The following is a 21,535-nucleotide window of genomic DNA, read 5'->3' on the forward strand; positions in this document are numbered from 1 at the left end:
TTGCAGATGAAAATAACTAAGCTAGGGAGAAAGTATTTCCAAGGTTGTCAGTTCTGACTGAGGCATCATTCAACATCTCTCAGCCTAAGGTTTCTCAAAGCAGGTCATGGACCACCTGAATTGGCATCACCCGTGATGCTTATAAAAACTGAAGTTTTTGACCATAACCTGCCTAGCCAATTCAACCAGTTAAGATACAACAATAATCCAGAAGTGGTTAAAAATAAGCCAGCAGGATATGCCAATGGATTTCACACAGAACATAATCTCAGAATATAAAACATACGGATAAGATATTTGTTTTTTGTTTTTTTTGTTTTTTTATTGCGGTACGCGGGCCTCTCACTGTCGTGGTCTCTCCCGCTGCAGAGCACAGGCTCCGGACGCGCAGGCTCAGCGGCCATGGCTCACGGGCCCAGCCGCTCCGCGGCATGTGGGATCTCTCCGGACCGGGGCACGAACCCGTGTCCCCTGCATCGGCAGGTGGACTCTCAACCACTGTGCCACCATGGAAGCCCCCTGATAAGATATTTTATCTCACACATTTTGTATGTTTGAATTTATGATCACATTTTCAGAGCTGTAAAAAGTTAAAAATAATAAAAATGACATTTAGGTGAACATTTGCAGAACCTCAGAATCAGCCTTGGGAGCAAAGTTTAAAAGCCATAGGTTTGAATTATCTCCTTTATACCCACCAAGAAACAAGCCAAAAATGCAAATGTAACCAATGATCTAGCCAGCAATTAACATCTAGCAACTACCTATTGGAGGAGGACAATCTGTCACAACCCCAACTCAAGATCTACCACGTGAACAAGAGGCCTGGTCAACAACCTTTCCCTTCCCTGCTGCCAGGCTTCCCAAACCAACCCGATGTGCCCAGAGTATACGACCCCAGCCAAGCGCGCCCACCCCCAGGAACCGAGCTCTTGACACTCAGCCTAGAGCCTGCCTTTCTCTGCTGCCTCAGGGATCACGCCAGAATTACCATCCTCTATTTTATTTATTGCTTCTGTTTTCACTGAAGCATTTTTTCTTTCCCCTTCTTAATGCTCCTTCCCCTCCCCCACTGGAGGGAACCCACAGGATCCAGTGCTCAAATCCAAGCCCCCAGGGCAAAGTGGGCCCAGAGATGCCAAGGCTAACATGCTTCCCTTTCAACAGCCAAGTCCCTTTTCTTCTCCTCGTCTAGTGTTCTTACCCAGACCTGCCATAAATTCCCCCTTATGACCTGGCTGCACGTCTGCCAAGCAAAAAGCCGAGGGTAGTACAGCCAACCTGGAGCCTGGCACTAAGCAATAAATCCTCTCCAGGGAAAAAAAACCAATTCTCTCTACACAGAAATGCTTAATAAACAGCAGGACGTGGTCTACTCCAGCAAAATGCCTGAGCACAGTGATATCAGAATTGGTGACCGTGGACACCCAACACATTCCAACAATTCTGCAGCCAGCGCCCAGCCCTATACACAGTTCAAACCAAAGACGTTGTTCATTACATCGTGGGGCCTTCCTTAATCACTTAAGTCTGAAATCCTTCTCAAGCCATCTTAAGGGGGAAAAAGATTTTTTTTTGTATTTTTTCTAGTAAGCATTTTATCATTAATAATAATAAAATCAACCACATTTGTACAGCACGTTAGCATCGCCAGAGCTCTTAAAGTTACCTCATTTATTCCTCACAGAAAGTCTAATGCAGGTACTGTCATTTAACAAATAAGGAAGTGGGTTCAGAAAAGTGACATGACCAGGGGTCACAGAAACTGTCAGCAGCAGAAAAAGGGCCTTAGGGCTTCCCTGGTGGTACAGTGGTTAAGAATCTGCCTGCCAATGCAGGGGACACGGGTTCGAGCCCTGGTCCGGGAAGATCCCACATGTCGCAGAGCAACTAAGCCTGTGCACCACAACTACTGAGCCCACGTGCCACAACTACCGAAGCCAGGCGCCTCGAGCCCGTGCTCCACGACAAGAGAAGCCACCACAGCGTGAGGCCCGCGCGCAACAACGAAGACCCAACGCAGCCAAAAATAAATAAATAAATAGATTTATAAAATAAATAAATAAATAAAGGTCCTGTCCTCACCGGTTCCATCCTTCTCGAGATGAGGTCCCTCTGCCCCACAGTCTGGGGCAGGGAATGGGTGAGGGGTGTGGCCCAAGGCTGCTGAGGCTGCAGTGACAGAAACGCTGACGGTCATCAGCAGCCCCCATAACGTGTAGGTGATCCCGGCCCCGGCAAGGGGAGGGGCTGACACGACTGCCAGGCTGTGGTTTCCCTCGAAATGAGGACTTGCACACGGTCGTGCTCGGGATGGTTAATTTGGGCTTTGTATCTTTTCAAATTACTCAAGAACCATGAAATGCTTTGCATGTCAAATCTGTTTTTTGGTCTGAGGGTGTGTTTGTGTGTGTGGTCGCAGGCACACGTCTGTGTGCAGTGGTTAATCACAGGACACGGAGAAAAATCCACCAAAGTGCGCAGGTGTGCTTTGTAACAGACGTCATTTGTTGTGATTTTAAACATAGCAACAGATTTTGCTTTAGAGCAAACTGAGCTAAATTACATGTAACATGAATCAAATTACTATGGAAACTAAATTGATCCCACTTAGTGAGCACCTGCTACAGAAAAAAACAAAAACAAAAACACTTCAGCAACTGCTATGACCACAAGGGCCTACAGGACAAGGTAAATGAAATTTTTCTGGACCCTGAAATTCACCAGCAATTCAGAGGGGAGAAAATTGAGACTGTCATCCTATATTAAACCATTCTTCATTACTTGGAAGAAGTCCTTCACCACCCACCTCCTAAGCTAGATTTTAACAAATAACTGGATCTTGGTGCAGGGCCTAGGCTAAGAATGCTTCTCTTAGTGCAACTTCTAGAAACGTGATGGATTTCTTTAAACTATACATCTTTTTCCCTTCAAGTTGAATAACTCCATTCCTGATAGCAAAACACCCACTCTCCCCACTCCTTTGGGCCACTGCAGTTGTTTCTCAGCTGTCTAAGCAAGTGCATCCCTGAGCTATTTGGTCTGCCCATCGTGTGCGAGGCTGCCCTCCTCCAGCTTCCGGGGAAACAGCTGTCCAAGCACTCCATCACCCCACGCCCCGCCGAGCTCACCTACAGAAGGCGGCTCTGACAAACAAGCAAGGTTTAAATTCCCCACGACTGAATATTAAGTAAGGACCCTGTCTCTTTTGGTTATCTACTGCTAACAAACCACCCTGAAATTTAGGGTCTAAAACCCACCAGAGCCATTTAGATGGGGACTGGGGCTGGAACGTCCAAGGCTTCACTCACCTGTTGGGCACTCTGGTGGGGATGGCAGAAAGCCGGAACTTTTCTATATGTGGCTAACTGAAGCTTCTTTACACGGCAGCCGGATCCTGAAGGCACACACTCCCACAAAGGCAGGAAGCGAAAGCTGCCAGGGCTTTCAAAGACTAAATGTAGAAGGACCCCAGCCTCACTGCCACCGCATTCACAGGGCCAGCCTGGATTCAAGGGGACGGGAATACACACTACCTCTTTTTTTTTTTTTTTGCATTACGCGGGCCTCTCACTGTTGTGGCCTCTCCCGTCGCGGAGCACAGGCTCCGGGCGCGCAGGCCCAGCGGCCATGGCTCACAGGCCCAGCCGCTCGGCGGCATGTGGGATCTTCCCGGACCGGGGCACGAACCCGCGTCCCCTGCATCGGCAGGCGGCTTCTCAACCACTGCGCCACCAGGGAAGCCCTACACACTACCTCTTGATGGGGGAGGGATGAAAACATCTGCAGCCAGCCTTGCTCCGCCACGCTGTCTTCCCATGTTCACTCTAAGAAGGATATGCTGATATAATCTCTATGGTCTTAGGGCCAGACCTAAAATCTGTGCTTTAAAGTCACACAGCCTACCTACCATTTTGGTCTGAAACAGAGCACCGTGCAAGGAGCTCACTGAACGGATACATACGTTAGCCCAACTTGTTACGAGGTCACAAAGCCCTGTCTGCAACACCCAACTGTCAACGACCACACAGCGTCTGATGAACCAAAACCAAACAAAACCAGCTTACGCTTCTCTGTCAAACATTTCAAGAGTGAAGATGGAATCTAAAGACACGTAAGGAAACCTTTACGTCCTCACACATTCCTGTCTGTCCTGTCTTTATATCTCAGCAGAGGCAAAATATGTGACACAGAATTTTGAAAAGGAAACAAAAAGTGCCTTCCGGGGGATGCGGGGGAGGGATGGAGTGGGAGGCTGGGGTCAGCAGATGCACACTATTATATGCAGAATGGATACACAACAAGGTCCTGCTGTATAGCACAGGGAACTATAGTCAATATCCTGTGATCAGCCACAACGGCAAAGAATAGGGAAAAGAATGTATACACACGTATAACTGAATCCCTCTGCTGTACGGCAGAAATTAACACAACACCGCAAATCAACTATACTTCAGTAAAAAAAATTTTTTTTTAAAGGTGCCTTCCTATCATCTGTGAGAGGAACAACTGGAGGGAGGGACCCTTCATAAATCTCAAAGGTGATATTAGAAGCTGATTGTTTTTCCTCTAGAAAATCAGATGCTTTGTACTTTTAAAAATAGCGACTTTATTTTCCTAGGCTCCAGGGAAGCTGGGTTAATTCAAGTTTTGTATCTACCAAGGTGCCTCCATGTGATTTACAGACAGGACATATTCTCTGATGTGAAAGACCAGGGGTCCTGGCATGTCTTGCGACTCCCCCTGGGCCAGTACCCCCTTCATTCTCTACACTCCAGCCTCATCATGATCCCTTAGTTCCTCCAATGCACCCAACTCCCTTCCCCATGCAGGACCTCCGTGTGCACGGGCGCAAGGTTCCTTCCTCCTGGACTCCCTTCCATCCACGCAGCCCACACCTCACACATCAGGCCTCGGTCATAGCTGGCTCTTGAGAGGGGGTTCTCCTGATCGCCCTTCTTCAAGGAGGCCTCCCTATTACTCTCTCTGTCTCAGACTCCTGTTTACGTCCTTTGGCATATTTATGGAAATAACTACTTAGTAGTGTCTCTTTACTATTTATAATAACCACAGCAGCTAGAACATAAGCCTCCCAGAGCAGTGGCCATGTCTCTCTTATTCAACACTTGCATCTCTAGAACAGCACCTGGAATGTTAAAGGAATTCAGAAGGGTCACTTATCCTTGCTGACCTTCATGTTCATAAAGGAAGCAGCAGCAGGTAAATCACACAACCGCTCTGGAGTTAATTATTTTTTTGTTAAAGCAGGGGAGGCTGCATTAAATAATATTAATTTCCTGCCAGCGTTACCACTGAACTGTAGCTTATTCCACAGCTGTCACCGAGAGACTTGGGCTTAGTAAATAAACAGCTACTATTTCATCAGTAAAGATTTGTTTTCTAGTCTCTAATTTCCAATAAATTTAACATTGCAAAACCTTAACACGAATAAAATGTCTGGGGTGAAAAACTATCCATGATATTATGTTAGACTTTAAGTATCTTAAAGGCATATAAGAAAAGTCTAATATATGAAAAAAATATCAGAAGTAATGAAGTTGTTGTATCTTTCATACGTTTGGAATTTCTCTTCTGCACCAGGGATGATGTCCAATCTATAACAAACCACAGTCCTAGGTTTGAAGTTGTAATTTGCTGACAATCTCATTTCAAGCACATCCAAAATTAGCAACTAATTCTTTAACACATACTTATTAATAGAGTCCTGAAATTCACAGATTAGATTAGAGAGAAGCACACTCGGTGTGAAGCGTGGAAAATACACAAAAAGAAAAATAAAGACTGATTTTAATTATTACCAAACAAACATGGTAACCAATGAGGGAAACTACTCAATTCCTACATATTTATTCTGCTCAACAGCAACACAGTTAATATGTGCAACTACGTAACTGTTGATAAAACCACTGATCTGTAATCAACTGTACATTTTGGTTTATAATGTGGTTTTCATAATTTACAGATCTAAAGGGTAACTTTTAAATTATGACAACTCTGTCTGGGTTTAATGAGAATCAGAAAGAACTCTTCCAGAAATACCTCCAGGGGAAAGGTAGCCACTGTCATAAAGTGATCTTGGCTTGGCCTTTAAAAAAGAGAATAAATCACTTTGCTATACACCAGAAAGTAACACAACACTGTAAATTAACTACACTTCAATTAAAAAAAAAAAAAAAGGCAAATAAACCACTAGAGCCCTGAAAGTCCTTTTAACTTAAAGTCTAAAGTTGGCTGACACCTGGTAGTTTAGTGAATCATAAAATCTTTTTTTAAGAATACTTTTTATTGATTTTTTTCATAGTTCTTCCATACAGTCCAGTAGAAAATTCATTAACTCTAAAAGAATAAGGACAAGACCCAGGCAGCAATAATAATTAAGATGAACCACAAACGTGTTTGCCGATATAAATTCAGCTGACAGGTTTGCTGGGTATCCAATCCTTAAACATCTGTGAAGAACTTTCATCTTCTTCAGAGGGAATAATAATAAAAACACCTAACACTGATTAACCACTAAGTGCCAGGAACTATGCTAAACAGCTGGCATAGATTCTATCCCACTGAATTCTTAAACTTAAACCTTAAAATACTCTATCTGATTCCAGACATGCTCCAAGGACAAAGAAGAATAAAACAGGCAAAGGGATTGGGGAGAAAGACAAAAGACAGACCACGTGCCCTTTATTCAAAAAGAACGACTCAAATCCTTACTCTCAGTCCATTTAGTCTCAGTTCATAAACAATCCTAACAAACGTCCCTAAACACCTTCTAAGTCCTTAGCAGGTAAGAGGGAGGCGGGCTGCTATACTCACAGCTCTAAGAAGTGGTAACTGACGAGCAAGAGAGATGAGACATCAACAATAAGCAGCAAACCCATCTCAGAGATGATGGACGTCTTGAGAACTTTAACGACGAAGCAAAGTGTATTACATACCTTATTCAGCCCTGATAGCAACATTAATAAAACATTTCCATAAAGAATGACTAGATCATACAATAATCCATGGCTGTGAGGGTAACAGTGAGTCCAAAAAAAAAAAAAAAAACCCACTGAGATATGCTTAGAATGTTCTACTTAAGGCATGAAAAGGAGTAAGAGAATCATGTGAACCACCCCTGGACAGTTCGCTTGTAAAAGACCCTTAAGACGTAGCCGGAGTGTAGCAGGGAGAAGGGCGGTTCCGGCATCAAGCCGCCTGGTACTGAAGTTCTGCTACCCTCTTCCCGTGTGTCTCTGGACAAGCCACACACTTTCCTGTTTAAAAAAATGAGACACTGGCCCAGGTAACCTTTAAAGTCCTTTGCACTTCTGCTTTTAAACACTACAGGGAAGTGTGCACCTATTACCACTTCTCTGAAATTCATGAAAGTCTGACGCCCGGTCAACACTTTCAAGAAGCGGAGCTTTCAAAAGCCACAAAAATGCGCTCAGTTAATATTTACAGAAGGAAGATAACTTTTGTTACCTGGAGAAAAGTCATATTTGCAGGTAAGATACAACAGGACAGACCGGTCTTGCCGGTCTACAATTAGAATCCCACTTTCACTTGCTTCTTGCAGTTGGAAACTGAGGAGGAAACTATTGCTTTCATTTCTAAGCTATTTTGGTAGAGAAGTTTTTCTCCATATACATGGCAAATATCTAACTGGAACACTCTGTTGCTCTTAACATAGGTATTGCACAGCCTCCTTTGCACGGAAACTTACCTTGTGGGCTGAGCCACAGAAGAACACCCCACCTCCAGAAAGAGCCACCGCAGGAACAAACACAAGTGAAAGAACATGTGAGAATAAACGTGCTAAATCAGTATTTACACCAGGGGTTACTGACCAACTCAAAGCCCAGGTTTAGGCTGTCACTAGCATTAACTGCTTAAACTAGATGTTCTCAACCCCGACGGCGCGTCAGAGTTACTGGGGTGCCGCTCTCCCCCGAACAGTCAATCCACTCCTAGCCAAGGGGTCCTTGAATGAGCCGAGCAATCAGAATCAGTGAGATTCTCCGTACCCAGTCTGCGTCATCCCTGGCAGATTCCATTCCATTAAGAGTCAACCAATTAATAAGCAGAAAGAGCAATACATTAAAATAAAATTAAAAATCTGATAACCAGTGGCTTAATCCTTCCTGCTGTACTGAACCATTTAAACCCCATTCTGAATGCAGGGTGGGAAATAAAAAAGAGGCCTTCGATAGGCCTGGAAATGCTCGCAGGAACCTAGGATGATTTTTGAGAGTTGTGAAGCAATGACTTTTTAAACCTGTGTTAGACCCTCTATTCTGCAGATAAACACCATTTAGTCCTGCCCCGCCCTGCCCCCAATACAACCGACCTTCCCTGCCCCCCCCTTCCCCCCACTTCAGGCAAATCTTCCTGCATCTGTTTTGCTTGGCAACACACACCAGCATTCCAACACAGGCCACCTGGCCACTGAGAGAAGATTGCAACATATTCGGCAAAATAAGAAACCTGTTCAAAAGGAAAAACTATCTGGAGGGAGGGTTCTGGGAGCAAAGATCAGCGGATCGCAGGGCTCCACTTAGTAAGGGAGGCACCTCTGAACCACTTCGCGTCCTGCCCTGACCCTTTCCTGGTTGTAACGTTGAGAGACCGTTCCCAGGCCCGCTCTCTCCAAGGAAACTTTACACTCTCCGAGGACTCCACTGGCTTCTCCAAATCCAGAACCTCTGCACAGGCCTTAGTAGGTCAGTTCAAAGAAACGAGGATAAATGGCTGTGGCCGCCTTCTGATGTCCACAGGAAGGACATCAGTACAAAGCACGACATCTGGTATTTCCCTCTGTCTCAATCCACATTATCAGGGAAATTGACAGTGGCTGAGACAAAGGAGCATCAATTTCCTTAGCAGTGACTTCAGAATTCTCTCCCCGTCTCGTGTCTTCTCCATGAACCGAGACTGTGACCGTGTTTCAAGGCCTCAGCCCGTCAAGGAAACACACGATGAACCAGAGGGCAAAACCAATGACCTCAGGAATCGGGGGAAAAGACGCAGAAGCCCCTGCTCCCGGACGCCACTTCTGAAGGGACTGCCTGTCTCTGAGGCTGAGGCTTGCAGAATAAATGAGCTATTTTAAAAGCTGCATATCTCCTTTGTAGCCCACACATTATTCATCAGTGGACAATATGCCTTATAATAAATGCAATCTGCAAATCAGAAGCAGACTCCCTGGTGCAAACCTGCAAAAATAAATCCACCCACATCCTGCCGTGACACAGGCTGCAGAAAGCATCTTGAAATAACACTTGCTTAAGGAGAATAAATGCTTCCCATTTCCTAGGCGCTGCAACATGAACATGACAGTCTAAGTACTAAGGTTTGACAGTCTAAGAATTGAGGTTAGACTAACTCCTGAGAAAAGTGATGACTGTTCCTAGGATCTGGAAGGATAAATGTGTGGAACAGGGAGGGACAAGAGCCAGGGCCAGGGCTCGGGCTCTGCCACCCTCTAAGGTGACATTTACGACTACTGTGACCTCGCTCCTCCGACTTTGCAGTCCCCGTAGAGGAGCCAGCATGGGCCATGACGATATAAATGGGATCACGTCCATCACTCCCGTGCTCACTGCCTGCCAGCCTCGCATCCTCACAGCAGCCTTCTCCCTCCGTGCCATACCCACTCCATCACCACTGGCTTCAAAGCCTACACATCCCATCCCACTGCGCCCATTTTAGCCACGTTCACCTCCATGCTGGACCTCCTACTCTCCCAGCAGGTGCTCAAAGAATAGCTCTGTGGAAGGCAGGCAGGCAGGCAAGGAAGGAATTCATTCAACTCCACATTTGATGCGAAAGAAAGGAATTATTCATGCCAATAACCATACCCCCAAATCCCTCAGCCACATTTCACATTAAAAAACAGTTGGTTGAAACCTGCTAATCATGATCAAGGAAATTCTTGGGCAAATATAGAAACCACATCACTGGTGGTTTCTACCTTCAGTCTTTCAAAATACGGTCCCTCCCACTGACCCACTAGGACAAATCCTAGTCATCTTTCCGGACCCGGTTCCAATCTTCCCTTTGCATGACATCACTCCTGTCCATCATGACCCATGGTATCCTGTCCTGTGTGTAAGCATGCCTTAATGTTGGAATATAAAAGGTTGGGAAACCTGGTTTGTATCAATAGAACTTTCTGTTCAGTGGACACGACGGCTCAGATGAGGCATGCGTATCCAGCAGAAGCATTGATTTCACGAGAACAGTGCTGACACCCAGCAAAGGCAGCGGGTGACAGGCTGCTGACAGCGCTTCACATGCTGTATATTCAAAAATAATTATTGCACACTTGTGAGATAAAAAGAATATTCTCTGTAAGTGTGAAAATAATGCCCTCCGTTTCCTCATCTTTAAACTGGGAAGGAATTGGGCTACATAATTCCTAAGGAAACTCACAGCTCTAAGTTTATGAATGTAAAATAAAAAATGGCTCCTGCATACATTCGTTGGAGAAGAGTGCCATACTGCAGAACACAGGAGCATCTCTTGCTAGTATAATTTCACCCTAGGGTGCAGGCAGGCCCTTAGGCAGGCTGGCTGTGCTTATATAAAACTATTTTCATTGCTTTGTCCTTTGCTGCAACATCTGGGCATCCTCACAATATATGCTAATGTGTAGAATATTACATCAGGATTTAAAAAAACAGTTTCTACTATGATAAGAGATTAAATAAACTTAAATATTAAAATTGCATTAAAATGTTTAAAGTTATACTACAATTTAGTATCTCTTTTTTTAAGTGGAAAAGCATAACTGGTAAGTACATAATGAATACATACTAAGCTTAGGGCACTTTTACTCATGAGAGAGAGAATATAGGCTGTTAGCACGCAGTGCTTAACTCAGCCTAACTCCTTAGGAAAGTTAAAGAAAGCTGTCAGTCCTACAGCAGAACTCCCGGCCTGAAAAACTCCCCGCTTTGAAGAAGCACTAGGTTCTCTGGTTGGAGCTTAGTATACGTGTTTCAGTATTTCTTTTCCACCTCAACTCTTCTATTCAACTCAATTGGACCACAGCAGCTTTTTTGTCCTCCTTGAAGAGTCAAATACCCAGTCGTGTATTTTAAAAGAAAATGAAAAAAAAAAAAAACCTCAACAAGTATGATTATGAAGCTTTAAAAAGTCTCTCAAGGAAGTGGATGAGTTATGACATATGTGGGTCATTAAATATATTTTAAAAGTCTGTCTGTTCTGGATTGACCCACAGAGTAGGAAAGAGAAACTGTAAATCTATCAAACTATTTGAATCATCAAATACGGAACGATAACGTTCCCTACCCCATCCCAGCCCCCAAGAAAGAGGTAAACAACATAAGAAAAGAGGACGGATTGAAAGCAGATTCCTCAGAGTTATTACATGAGGAAAGTAAATGCCACCTGACTTACCTTGATCTATAAAAATTAAGTCCCAAATTAAGTCCCAAAAGAAGGCTGTGTAAATTCGGAAAGGCAGATTTGCTTGGGGAAGCACTGCTCTTGTCCTCCCCGGAGGAATTTCCTCACTTTCTGCTTACCAAGTACAGGGAACAATACCCAACACTAAAATAAACACGGAGTTTTTCAAAGAATAGGTAGTTGGGGCAGCCACCTAAAGGAACCAATACAAAGTATTTGTAACATTAAGTGTGGCCACAACAGTCAACCCAGAGAAGGCAGGCAGGGTCCCTTCCAACTCAATTTATGTTACTTTGATTTCATTTTATGACCTCTCCCTTCACATGAAGCACTCTATTCAAAAGTGTCAGAACAGTCCTTGGTTCTAAAATGATCAGGGATTAAAAAGCAGCCTTCTTGAAATTCAATCTACTTCATCCTCCACCCTGAAAGCTAAACTTCCTGTTAAAACGTGGTGATGCCTAGAGACCACCGAGGTGTCAATCCAGGACACAGCACAAAACAGGCAGGACACTGACAACTTCATTCGGGCCCACTAATGCAGGCCACCTGTTTCACTGACTTACTTTCTTATATTCCCTCTGCATCCCCATTTGCCCAAGTAAGCTGTAGCACAAAAAAATAAATAAGTAAACAAGAGATTTAAAAAGGAAAACCCATTGGGAACATCATACATCCGTGACGCATACTGAGTCAAGATAATTTCTAAAAATCTTTCCATAATCTCCATCTACCCAGAAAACTCATCAAGCTCTTGCAATACATATTTTAGCTAATATTTTCAACACTCTATCCTTTTAGCCCTTTTTCATCTTTAAACTGGAGCTGGGTCTACATCGCGGGTGGACTCTCTCGTGTAGGACATGGAGTATTATGCTGCTGGGTATGAATCAAGGGAACTGGATGATCGCAGACAGGATACTAAACCTCTCAATAATCACCAGCCAATCCTGGATTGGGCTTCCCGAGCTTCTTTTGGCATTTAGAGTGGAAACTTAGATATTCTGGTATTCGAGCATTCAATCAACAGTTTCAACACCTTCCATGAATTTCCAGCTTTTTCCTCATTTTTGCAAATGTCTTGGTAGTATCATTAGGAGTTAAAAAAGGTCAGTATATTTAGGCATTAATCCATCTCACCAGTAATAATATGCAGTTAATTAAAAAATCTGCTTATAGACTACCATTTAGATTAGCCTCAATTAATTTTAAACTATCAACTATACAGAGACAGCCAAGATTTATTAAATTTAAGATAATTCTTACATGGAGTAAATTTCTTCTGGTATTGTGAACTTTTATGTAGAGATAACAATTTTCTTATTAGCACATGTTATAAAACTGTAGTTTTATTTCAGTGCCAGGGAACTCTGATTCCAAGCTTAGCCAAGAGAAGCAGCTGCACCATTTATGAAAACCCTCTAAAAGTCAGTATCTAATAAGGCCTATTCCCAAATTCTGTCCTCATTTGTAAACCACATAACGTGAAAATTTTGTACAGATAACATTAGATTGCTGCTCAAAAGCCACAGCCCATAAGAAGGAAAAGTAAACAACTGGAAACATGGCATGGAAAAAATATATATATATATGTGTGTGTGTGTGTATATATATAACCAAAATGGCATGGTAAACAAATAACGTGTCTGAAATGCCAGCAGAAACAACTATTTTTAAGTTTCAAAATTCAATAGCGCAAATACAACTAAAGGTCCTGTTCTACAACGCACAGCTCACGAATTAATTGAAGTCTTTTCAAGGACCGCATTGTCGCAGGGCAATGTTAAGGCTCTGTGATGCTGATTATCCGAGGGGCAAATACTCAGGAAAGATGAGATGACAGCAGAAAGGAGATCAAAGCCCGTTACTGAAGTAAACATTTCCAGGTATGCCTTAAATTCATGTTGCCTTGTGTCTAATAAATACCCTGTGATCAAAACCCGACTGTTCACAGTTAACCTAATTACCTTCCTTGGAGAATGATTTGTACATTACAGAGACTTGGGTAAGAAGGGAAGAAACAACATAACACCTCATTTAAACCTCACGGAAAACCTGTGAGTTGGACGTTTTTAGCCTCCTCTTTCACTGACGAGAGAGAACACACAGAGAGGGAGTCTCAACTCCCCCGGGACACGTCAGGAATCTGCACAGTGCAGTCCATTAGGCCAGTGCCCCAAGGCACCAAATGGAGTGGCCATCTCCAAAATTCTCAGCATTAAGACGTCACATCACAGAACGCATTAAACTGCATTTTGGCTACACAGGCTTCTGAACTGTGCAAAGATACACATATTTTTTAAATTCCTATTCTGTATATACGCAAAATGATAGAATGTGATACTGTCATGAGTTATCACACCGAATGATAGTATCACATACCTTGGTTGGAAACAGTAAAGTAACACTACTTCACGTGATGGTTGGGAGTTGTCACCTGCAAGCCCTATGTGTTTGTGTGTATACAAACCTACTGATGTCATCACCTACACTTTTCAAAACATCTAAGTTGAAATTTCAAGTTCCAGAATATTGGAATGTGCCCGTACAGAACCACATTAAGAGAGATAGCCAAGAAGAAAAAGTTTACAGAATCCAATCAGAGGCCAAGTCAATGAAAGGGATACTAGCTTTTTTTATCCACCGCATTGTTGTGATGGTGCTTTTAAATAAAGGGGTGGTTTATACATATTTTCCTAGAGTTATTTTTTAAGGTAAAAAAGAGACAACAACTAATACTAATTTCCAAATTGTTCTGTATAGTCAAATCACCTTCTCTGAAAGAGATTCAAACTAAAATTCCCCCCCAAACAAAAATAGTTTGGGTATTCCTTTGTCGTTCAGTGAAATGGATTTTTAATCACAGAAGACTACCATGCTACTTCTGGGAAGTGTAAGTCCATGGAGAGGGCACGAGGAAAATTCAGAGAACCTGGGACGAAGGAAAGAAGGCACACTCCTTCCCTGTAGTGTATGTAGTGGGTGTCAGAATACGTGTTTTTTGCCCCCGCCGTGGGCCCTTCTAACTCTGTTTACATTGTGAATTTTGTATCAGCAAGAAACTGAGATAGTCCCAGAAACTTTCCAAGGACCCAGTGTAACGTGGGATTAGAAAACCGGCATGACAGCATGGTGAAAGGGGACACAAACGCCTGGTAAACAGTGATCCCACTTCCTCAAAATAACTGTCATGCAGTTAAGAAGCTCATAACCAAACCAAGGAACCCAAAAAACTAATTTAAGAAAATAACTAAATTATTCGTAAATGACCACTAAAATGCTACAAACTGAACTCATGAGTTGTAAGAATTCTGAAATATTACAGCTGATTATAACTATAACTCTAAAAAGCAATTCTACTTTACAGAGGTGTCAGACCAGGTAGAAAATCAATGATCACATGGGGTCCCAGGAATCTGATCAGCATTTTTTAGAATCACGTTGCATTTTAGATTTATTCGCGACAGTCACGACAGGATGTTTGGGAGGCACAGACAGAGAAAATTTCTCAACAAGGTAACCTTGTAATAAAGTCTAAGGCATAGATCATGACATATGAACACATTCGCAAAAAGAATCTTGAACGGTTTTCTCCGAGAAAGATTTTTGACAACAGTCAAAAACCAGACTGTAATCGATTTTTCACGTAAACTAATAACGAAATGCCCTTCTGTACAAAGCAACAGATATTTGAAACGTCAGAGAAAAGCTTGGTGGCAGCCAGACTGTAGACGCCCAAGTGAATGTTTTCCCTCAAGATAAATAAGGCTGTGGCAGCTGCTGTCTACACTTACCACCCCTGCCCATATGAAACACGTACAAAGTGTGGAATGGAACAGACGGTTTTGTTATGAGACAAGTTTTGTTTTTGCTTCTTGAAGAAACAAGTTTTCTCTTAAAAGAAAACCAGCTTCCTACCAACCATTTACAAATTTCTGTAAGTGTACAAAAATACAAATATGAAAATAAAAACTACTGTGCACAAATGGAACTTACTTTCGAAGAAAAGCTCTTTATTCTAGAACTTGCATTTCCAAATTCGAAGAAATTTATTTTCCACTCTAATAGCCCTTGCAAGTTAGAATGGTCCTTGCGTGTAAATTGGTATGTTCTATTTGTTTTTTAATCTCATGAGAAACTTCAAGCCAAATGAGACTGGAATTATATAAACGCGTTTGTCCTCAACATCTAACCGCAAAACGATTTAAATTCTGATAACTGAACAGTTGTCAAAACTTTAGGAAATGCATTTCGTCACTCTTCATGTGGTAGGTGGTCCAAATTCAGCATGGAACTGTGCTGCCCACTGAAGCCTACACCTGTTGTGATGGTACTTTCTTGAGTTGAAGGATAGAAGCTATTATCAAAATTTTATTGAAATTTGTACCACTGTATAAAAACGGTATTGGTTCAGCCCAAGACAACGTGCTCAGATATTTCCTAATAGAAGGGCTAGAGATAATAAAAGGGTTTATAGAAGAGAAAAGAAGAAGGAACAGTTACATAACACCAAGAAAAATATAATATTTGCATTTAGCTCCTGATTACGCTTTCAAAATGGTGAAAACCAATGATGGAGCAGTGATAAAACTTACTCAAGTGGCGCAAAGTATTTCTCAACACAAAAGGCGATACGATTCCACAGTCATACTCAGTCATCCACTTTGGAAAGTCACCATTCACAACTGAAACCCAAACAAAAAGTCTCCTAGACATTTCATTGTTGTATCCTCAAAACCAGCAATCACAGGAAATTCAAGGAAAAAAATCCAATTCAAAATGTAAGGAGCTTGTCCTTTAAAAAAAAAGCACTCAATGGCTAGTGACTACTAGTAAAAGAAAGCTAACTGATGAAACTTTTCATCCCACGACAAACGATGAAAGCTGCAGTCATCATTTGCCGTGCTGGAGTTAGCAGCTGTCTTTCTGTGCTCCATTTCACTGAAAGGGAGACAGCAAGAACACAGGAGCAATAAAGGCCAAAATCTGTTGCAGGGCGTCTGTTTCCACAGCTGGAGGCAGGGCACTTACTATTCTATATACAGCAGTCCAGCTTAGACACTCAAGTGGGCCGTGTTAAATTGCAGGGCTGTGCAATCTGACCATTAACAAGTCCCCAATCAGTTTCGCCTTGCCTTGGCCCATAAGCCAATCTGCTTCAAAAACACATTTCCTCCTGTCCCACGAGTGTGACTATGCTTGTTCAGTATTACTTAATGGGACAAAAAACCAAAGACAATACATTATATAACAAGGGCTGGCCCTCTACAGCTAAAGGCCATTAGGAAGAACTGGTCCAACTTGACATAACACTCAATTATTAAGAAACTAGACAAGTTTAGCGTGAGATTCTCTCACCTTCATTAGAACTGATTATTTTTTAAAGGCGTGTGTTGTCACAGGCTGTATCTGCAAGCAGTTTTTAAATGCATTTCCAACGTCAACACGTTGGGGCACTGCAGATTAATTTAAAAGTAATACATTTAAAAAATTCTTTTATTCAGAAGGGATGAAAGGGGGGAAGGGGTTGTCTGGATTTTTCAAAACAGAGTTTTTCGACTTTGAGGATATTTGCTAAAACGCTAATTAGTTTCATGGACCTCTACCAAAGGCTGGACCACAAATCATGGTCCCAGAAGCCGGCCAAACATTAAGTTACACTGACCCGAAACAGGGAAACTCCCAGGAGGGAGGAGGATGGAGCTTATTTTAATTACACTGGAGAATAAGCTTGCTGGGCTTGAATCAGTCCCTACCGACCGGCCGGCACATGGAAACGCGCGCTCACTTACCGAGGCGCAGGCTCCCGTGGAACCAGGGCTGGCAGCGTTATTCTCCTCGGGACTCAGAGGGGCTTCCTCTGGCCCCCGAGTCACAAGAATTCTGAAATGCTGTTGCCCCGCATTTTGATCTTGCCTGATCTTGAACGTGCAGCCCTGACCCTGTGGCGTCCTTTCCACGGAGTTGGTCCTGTGGATTTCGGGAGCCACCCTGCGGCCCCGAGATGGCGTCTCCGGGTGGCCGCGCTCTTCCGTGGGGCTCCCATGCTCGGCCCGGGGCTGCGTGGGGTACGAAGTGCTCCTCTCCAGACGAATGCGGGGATACCTCACCAACCTGTCCCCCTTGGTGCCAGTGAACCCGAAGTTGAAGTCACCGGCCAGCCCTGGGGCGCCGGCTTGCGGCTGCTGCAACTGGAAGACAAAGCACCGCTTCCCGGAACTTCCAGAAGCATCTGGAACATGCTGCAGGGACCAGCGCCTGGGCTCCGGCGCCGATGGGCCGCTCTGGCCGTCGGCCCCGAAGGGCGTCAGCCTCACCTGTCGCACGTCTGCACTGGAGGCGCGGTGCTGGATGCGGAGCCCGCCGCCGCCCTCCCGGCCCCCGACGGCCAAGGGCTCGGCCTCCTTGAGGCCGTCGGGGGCTACAGGGCCCGGCACTTGGCGGCCACACATACCATTGACCTGCGGGCCCAGAGCCCTTGCCGCTCTGGGAGGGGAGCTCTCGGGACTCTCGGGCTCCGGACAGCCGCCCCGAGGCACCGAGCCCGCGTCGCCGTCCGGGGCCTCGGGCGGCCCGCACCCGTCAGGGGCCCCGTCGGCCGCCTTGCGCTGCAGCGAGATCTGCACAGATGAGCTCCGGGTGGGCCGCGCGTCGAAGGGGCTCAGGAGCTGTGGGATGAACATGGACGTGCTGCGCTTGAGTGCGCCCATGCCTCCCTGCAGGCCGCCTCCGCCGTCCTCTGCTCCATTCGGGGTGAAGGGGTGAGGGCCGCTCCGCCGCGGGAGCGTGTGGAATGCCATGAAAAAGTCGTCTTCTCTCTCCTGGTCTAGAATCTCTGATTCGGGGGCTGTGTTGCTGCGACCTGAGCCAAAATGAAACCGAAGCCGATGGGCCATGGTGCCCAGAGGGCCAGGGAGGGAGAGGACGAGCGTCAACAAGAAGCCTGGTGCTGCCAGAAGTCAAAAACCAAAGTCACAAACTCCAAGAAAAAGTGTCCCATCTGCCAAACCGTTAGCACTGCAGCACCAAGAGCGACAGATAGCAGAAATAACCCAAGTGGCAAGCGGCATTCCAGGCATGATTGGATAAGAGCAAAAAGCTCTCATCCACACTGTGACAGAGGGTAGGATGGCCAGAACCACATGACTGCGGTCTCCCCCTCCAATGCCAGCTTGTGGACTTAGTGGAGTTATCCCCCCTCTCGCTCTCATTTTTTTTTTTTTTTTTTTTAAACGGCAAGAGCCTGAAACAGCACCTTCCCAGCTGCTGCTTTTCCATCAGACAGGAGCGGCCCCAGCAGGGAGCTCTCACAGCTGACCAAGGCAGCAAACACACTCCAAGCCATGCTGCTATAAATCTAACCGCACGGCGCTCACCGGGCAGTTCTTTCCGAACCAAGCAGGGCACCGCGACTCTCTCTAACCAATGTGAGAGAAACCCGGCATCCGACACAGAAGCACACGCAGTATATCCGCCCACTTCCCCACCACCTTTCCCACCGAACCAGATAATGACAAGTAAAAATGCCATGGCCGCTGGAAGACTCTTTCACGAGCAATCGGATGTTATGCTCCCCTGTTATTTATGATGTCACCACACTACCATGATGGAATGCAAACTAATAAAATGTACTATAAATACGATCACACACCCCACAGGATGAGTGTCCCTTTAACATGAAATAATTAGACCATGATCTACAAGTAACAAAACAGCTAAATGGAGGGGGGTACAACTTACAACACTGCCAGTTAAGGTCTGCCTCTGGCTACTACAGCATTTTTCATTTAAAAGATTGGGGGGGAGACGCAATCTCATACATAATATGATTCTCAGACATGGCGGTACCAGAGGAAAGGAGCTCAGCTGGAGAAAACATTCTCTCCCCTATGCCAGACAGGAGAAAAAACAACCACCCTTGTGCCACCACCGCACCCCCCCCCCCCCGAAAAAAAGGGGAAGGAAAGTTGAAGAAGGGTGGGCATGTGGTTTCGGTAATAAATTAACTTAAATACCATGCAGAAGAAAGGCTGCCTGGAGCTGACTGTTTTCCGGTAAGAAGTCAGCATTATCACCCCAGTTGGGATACAAACATAGAATCTTGCTGTTTTTGAAGGGCCAAAAAGGACCTAAGCAATAAGAGTGAAAGTCCACGTTCAAAAAGCTGTCATCGGATTTGTAGCTAACTTGGAATATATTCTGTGTGTTTTAAACATACTCTTTTCCATGATCCAGAAACATCAGTTATTCAACAAAGAGGTTTATTTAGGAGGGAGTAAAAAATAGGGTGCGGGGGGTGGAATACCAAGCTGCAAAGAGTGACAAAAAGTTTATTTTAAAATCCGCAAAGCATGACTGTGTCAACAGCTCTGGAGTCCAGGGTGTGGAGCATTAACCTGTGTTTACATACATCCAAATCTGTTTTCTAAAGGCATGTGTTTTAAATGCCAAAAATGATCTCTATGAGAGAAGTGGAAGCCAGTTTGTTTAATGCGAAAACCGCCTAGCACCACTACAGTCAACTATGGTCACGGATAGTCTTAGCTGGGTTAATAGCCAACAAAGAAAAAACCACTGCCAGCAGCATTCACTTCATAGTAACAACACTGCAGATGGCCTGGGGCAAAGCTAGGTACATAAAACACCACTGTTCAGATAAAGTTTGTATTCAAATGGGATTTCTTAGAGCTCTGCGTTCATTCAAAGCCCTCTTGGGCTTGGAAGTATAGTTTAGGGCTCATGGCAAGGTCATCTCAACAACAGTCATTCTTTTAGATATTGGAAAACAAAATTTTTACAGTGAATTTCCTTTAATATCAGAAAAATAATGAGTTAAAGCCCATCTGACAAGAGGCAATTCTTCCTCAAGGTTGACCATTTCTTCACCTTGAAGTGTTATTATGCTCAATAAATGAGAGAGTAAGGATTAGTCTCGTGGCTGCATCTATGTCTCCAGGGACTTACTGTTACTCTGCTGAACACTGCTGAATTCAGTGTTTGCAGGATGAAAGATGGAGTGCTAAGAACTGCACCCTCAAGCAGAATTTCTTATTCGATTTAACAAGAAAATAACTGCATACACAAAGCAAAAGTGATTTTAGCTACTCAGTACTACTAAGCATCACCTAAGGTACAAAACGTCCAGTTCAATGCAACCACCGAGAATCCATATATTTTAATAGAAAAGCTATCAGGATGGTGGGCCAGCATCTGTTGGCTTTCTGATTTGGAGAGTAACACAAGGCATAGGAGATCAAATATGCTCCCAAGTCCCCTAAGGGTTAAAGGCCTGGCTGTTCACCACCACTGGCCTGAGACTCAGGAGACCAGCAGTTACATAATTACGTCAGGGCTCTAGACCTCAGTTCCCTTTCTTCATTTGCAAGGACAGAGAATTAAATGAGTTAACGTTATAAGGTTCCTCCAGACCAAATATTCTATTAAACTCAAGCTATTCAAAAACTTGTAAGTTTCAGTTGAATTCTGCAGAAACAAGGGTCCATAAGAACATTTCTTTTAAGCAAATAATATACGGTTGGACCCTCCGTATCTGTGGGTTCCGCACTCATGGATTCAACCAACTCGAATCAGAAATAGTCAGGGGAAAAAAATTCCAGCAAGTTCCAAAAAGCAAAGCTTGAATTTGCCTCATACAGGCAACTATTTCCACAGCATTTACATTGTATTGCATATCGTAAGTAATCTAGAGATAAATTTCAAGTATGCAGGAGAATGTGTTTAGGTTACATGCAAATATTTCGCCATTTTATATTAGAGACTTCAGCATCCTTGGATTTTGGTATCTGCAGGGGTCCTGGAACCAATCCCCCCATGGATACTGAGGGACGACTGTACATAAGTTTCAGGGAAAGCAAACTTGAGTACAACTGACTCCACTGAGTTATAATACCACTTCTGAGAGTACCTTAAAACATTATACATATCATAATAATATTCATTTTCATAGTTGGAACACTTGGCTCATAGGTATTTGATGTATACATTCTAGGGAGTTAAATCTGGCAAAGTGCTTTAAGCCAGATTTGCTTCTGAAACTCCATTTCTAAAATGAAATGTAAGTTGTATCAGTTACATACAT

The 21,535-nt window shown here is 44.0% G+C and overlaps 1 protein-coding gene across 11 annotated transcripts in view; it reads right to left on the bottom strand.

Annotated features, from left to right (window-relative positions):
* NEDD4L (NEDD4 like E3 ubiquitin protein ligase) overlaps positions 1-21,535 on the bottom strand; it is a 342,431-nt gene that overhangs the window by 122,945 nt on the left and 197,951 nt on the right. For 2 of the 11 annotated variants that reach the window (XM_029220866.1, XM_029220862.1), the window contains exon 1: positions 17,229-19,761. The exons of 8 other annotated variants lie outside the window; for them this stretch is intronic. In XM_029220866.1, coding sequence (XP_029076699.1) covers positions 17,229-18,332 — 1,104 coding nt within the window. In that variant the 5' untranslated portion in view covers positions 18,333-19,761. Of the gene's footprint in view, positions 1-17,228; positions 19,772-21,535 lie in introns of those variants that run through there. One more of the 11 variants, XM_029220856.1, reaches the window with a different exon arrangement.

The sequence above is a fragment of the Monodon monoceros genome, unplaced genomic scaffold (genome assembly GCF_005190385.1).
Source record: "Monodon monoceros isolate NGI ecotype Baffin Bay Population unplaced genomic scaffold, NGI_Narwhal_1 Super_Scaffold_1, whole genome shotgun sequence".
Taxonomy (NCBI): Eukaryota; Metazoa; Chordata; class Mammalia; order Artiodactyla; family Monodontidae; genus Monodon; species Monodon monoceros.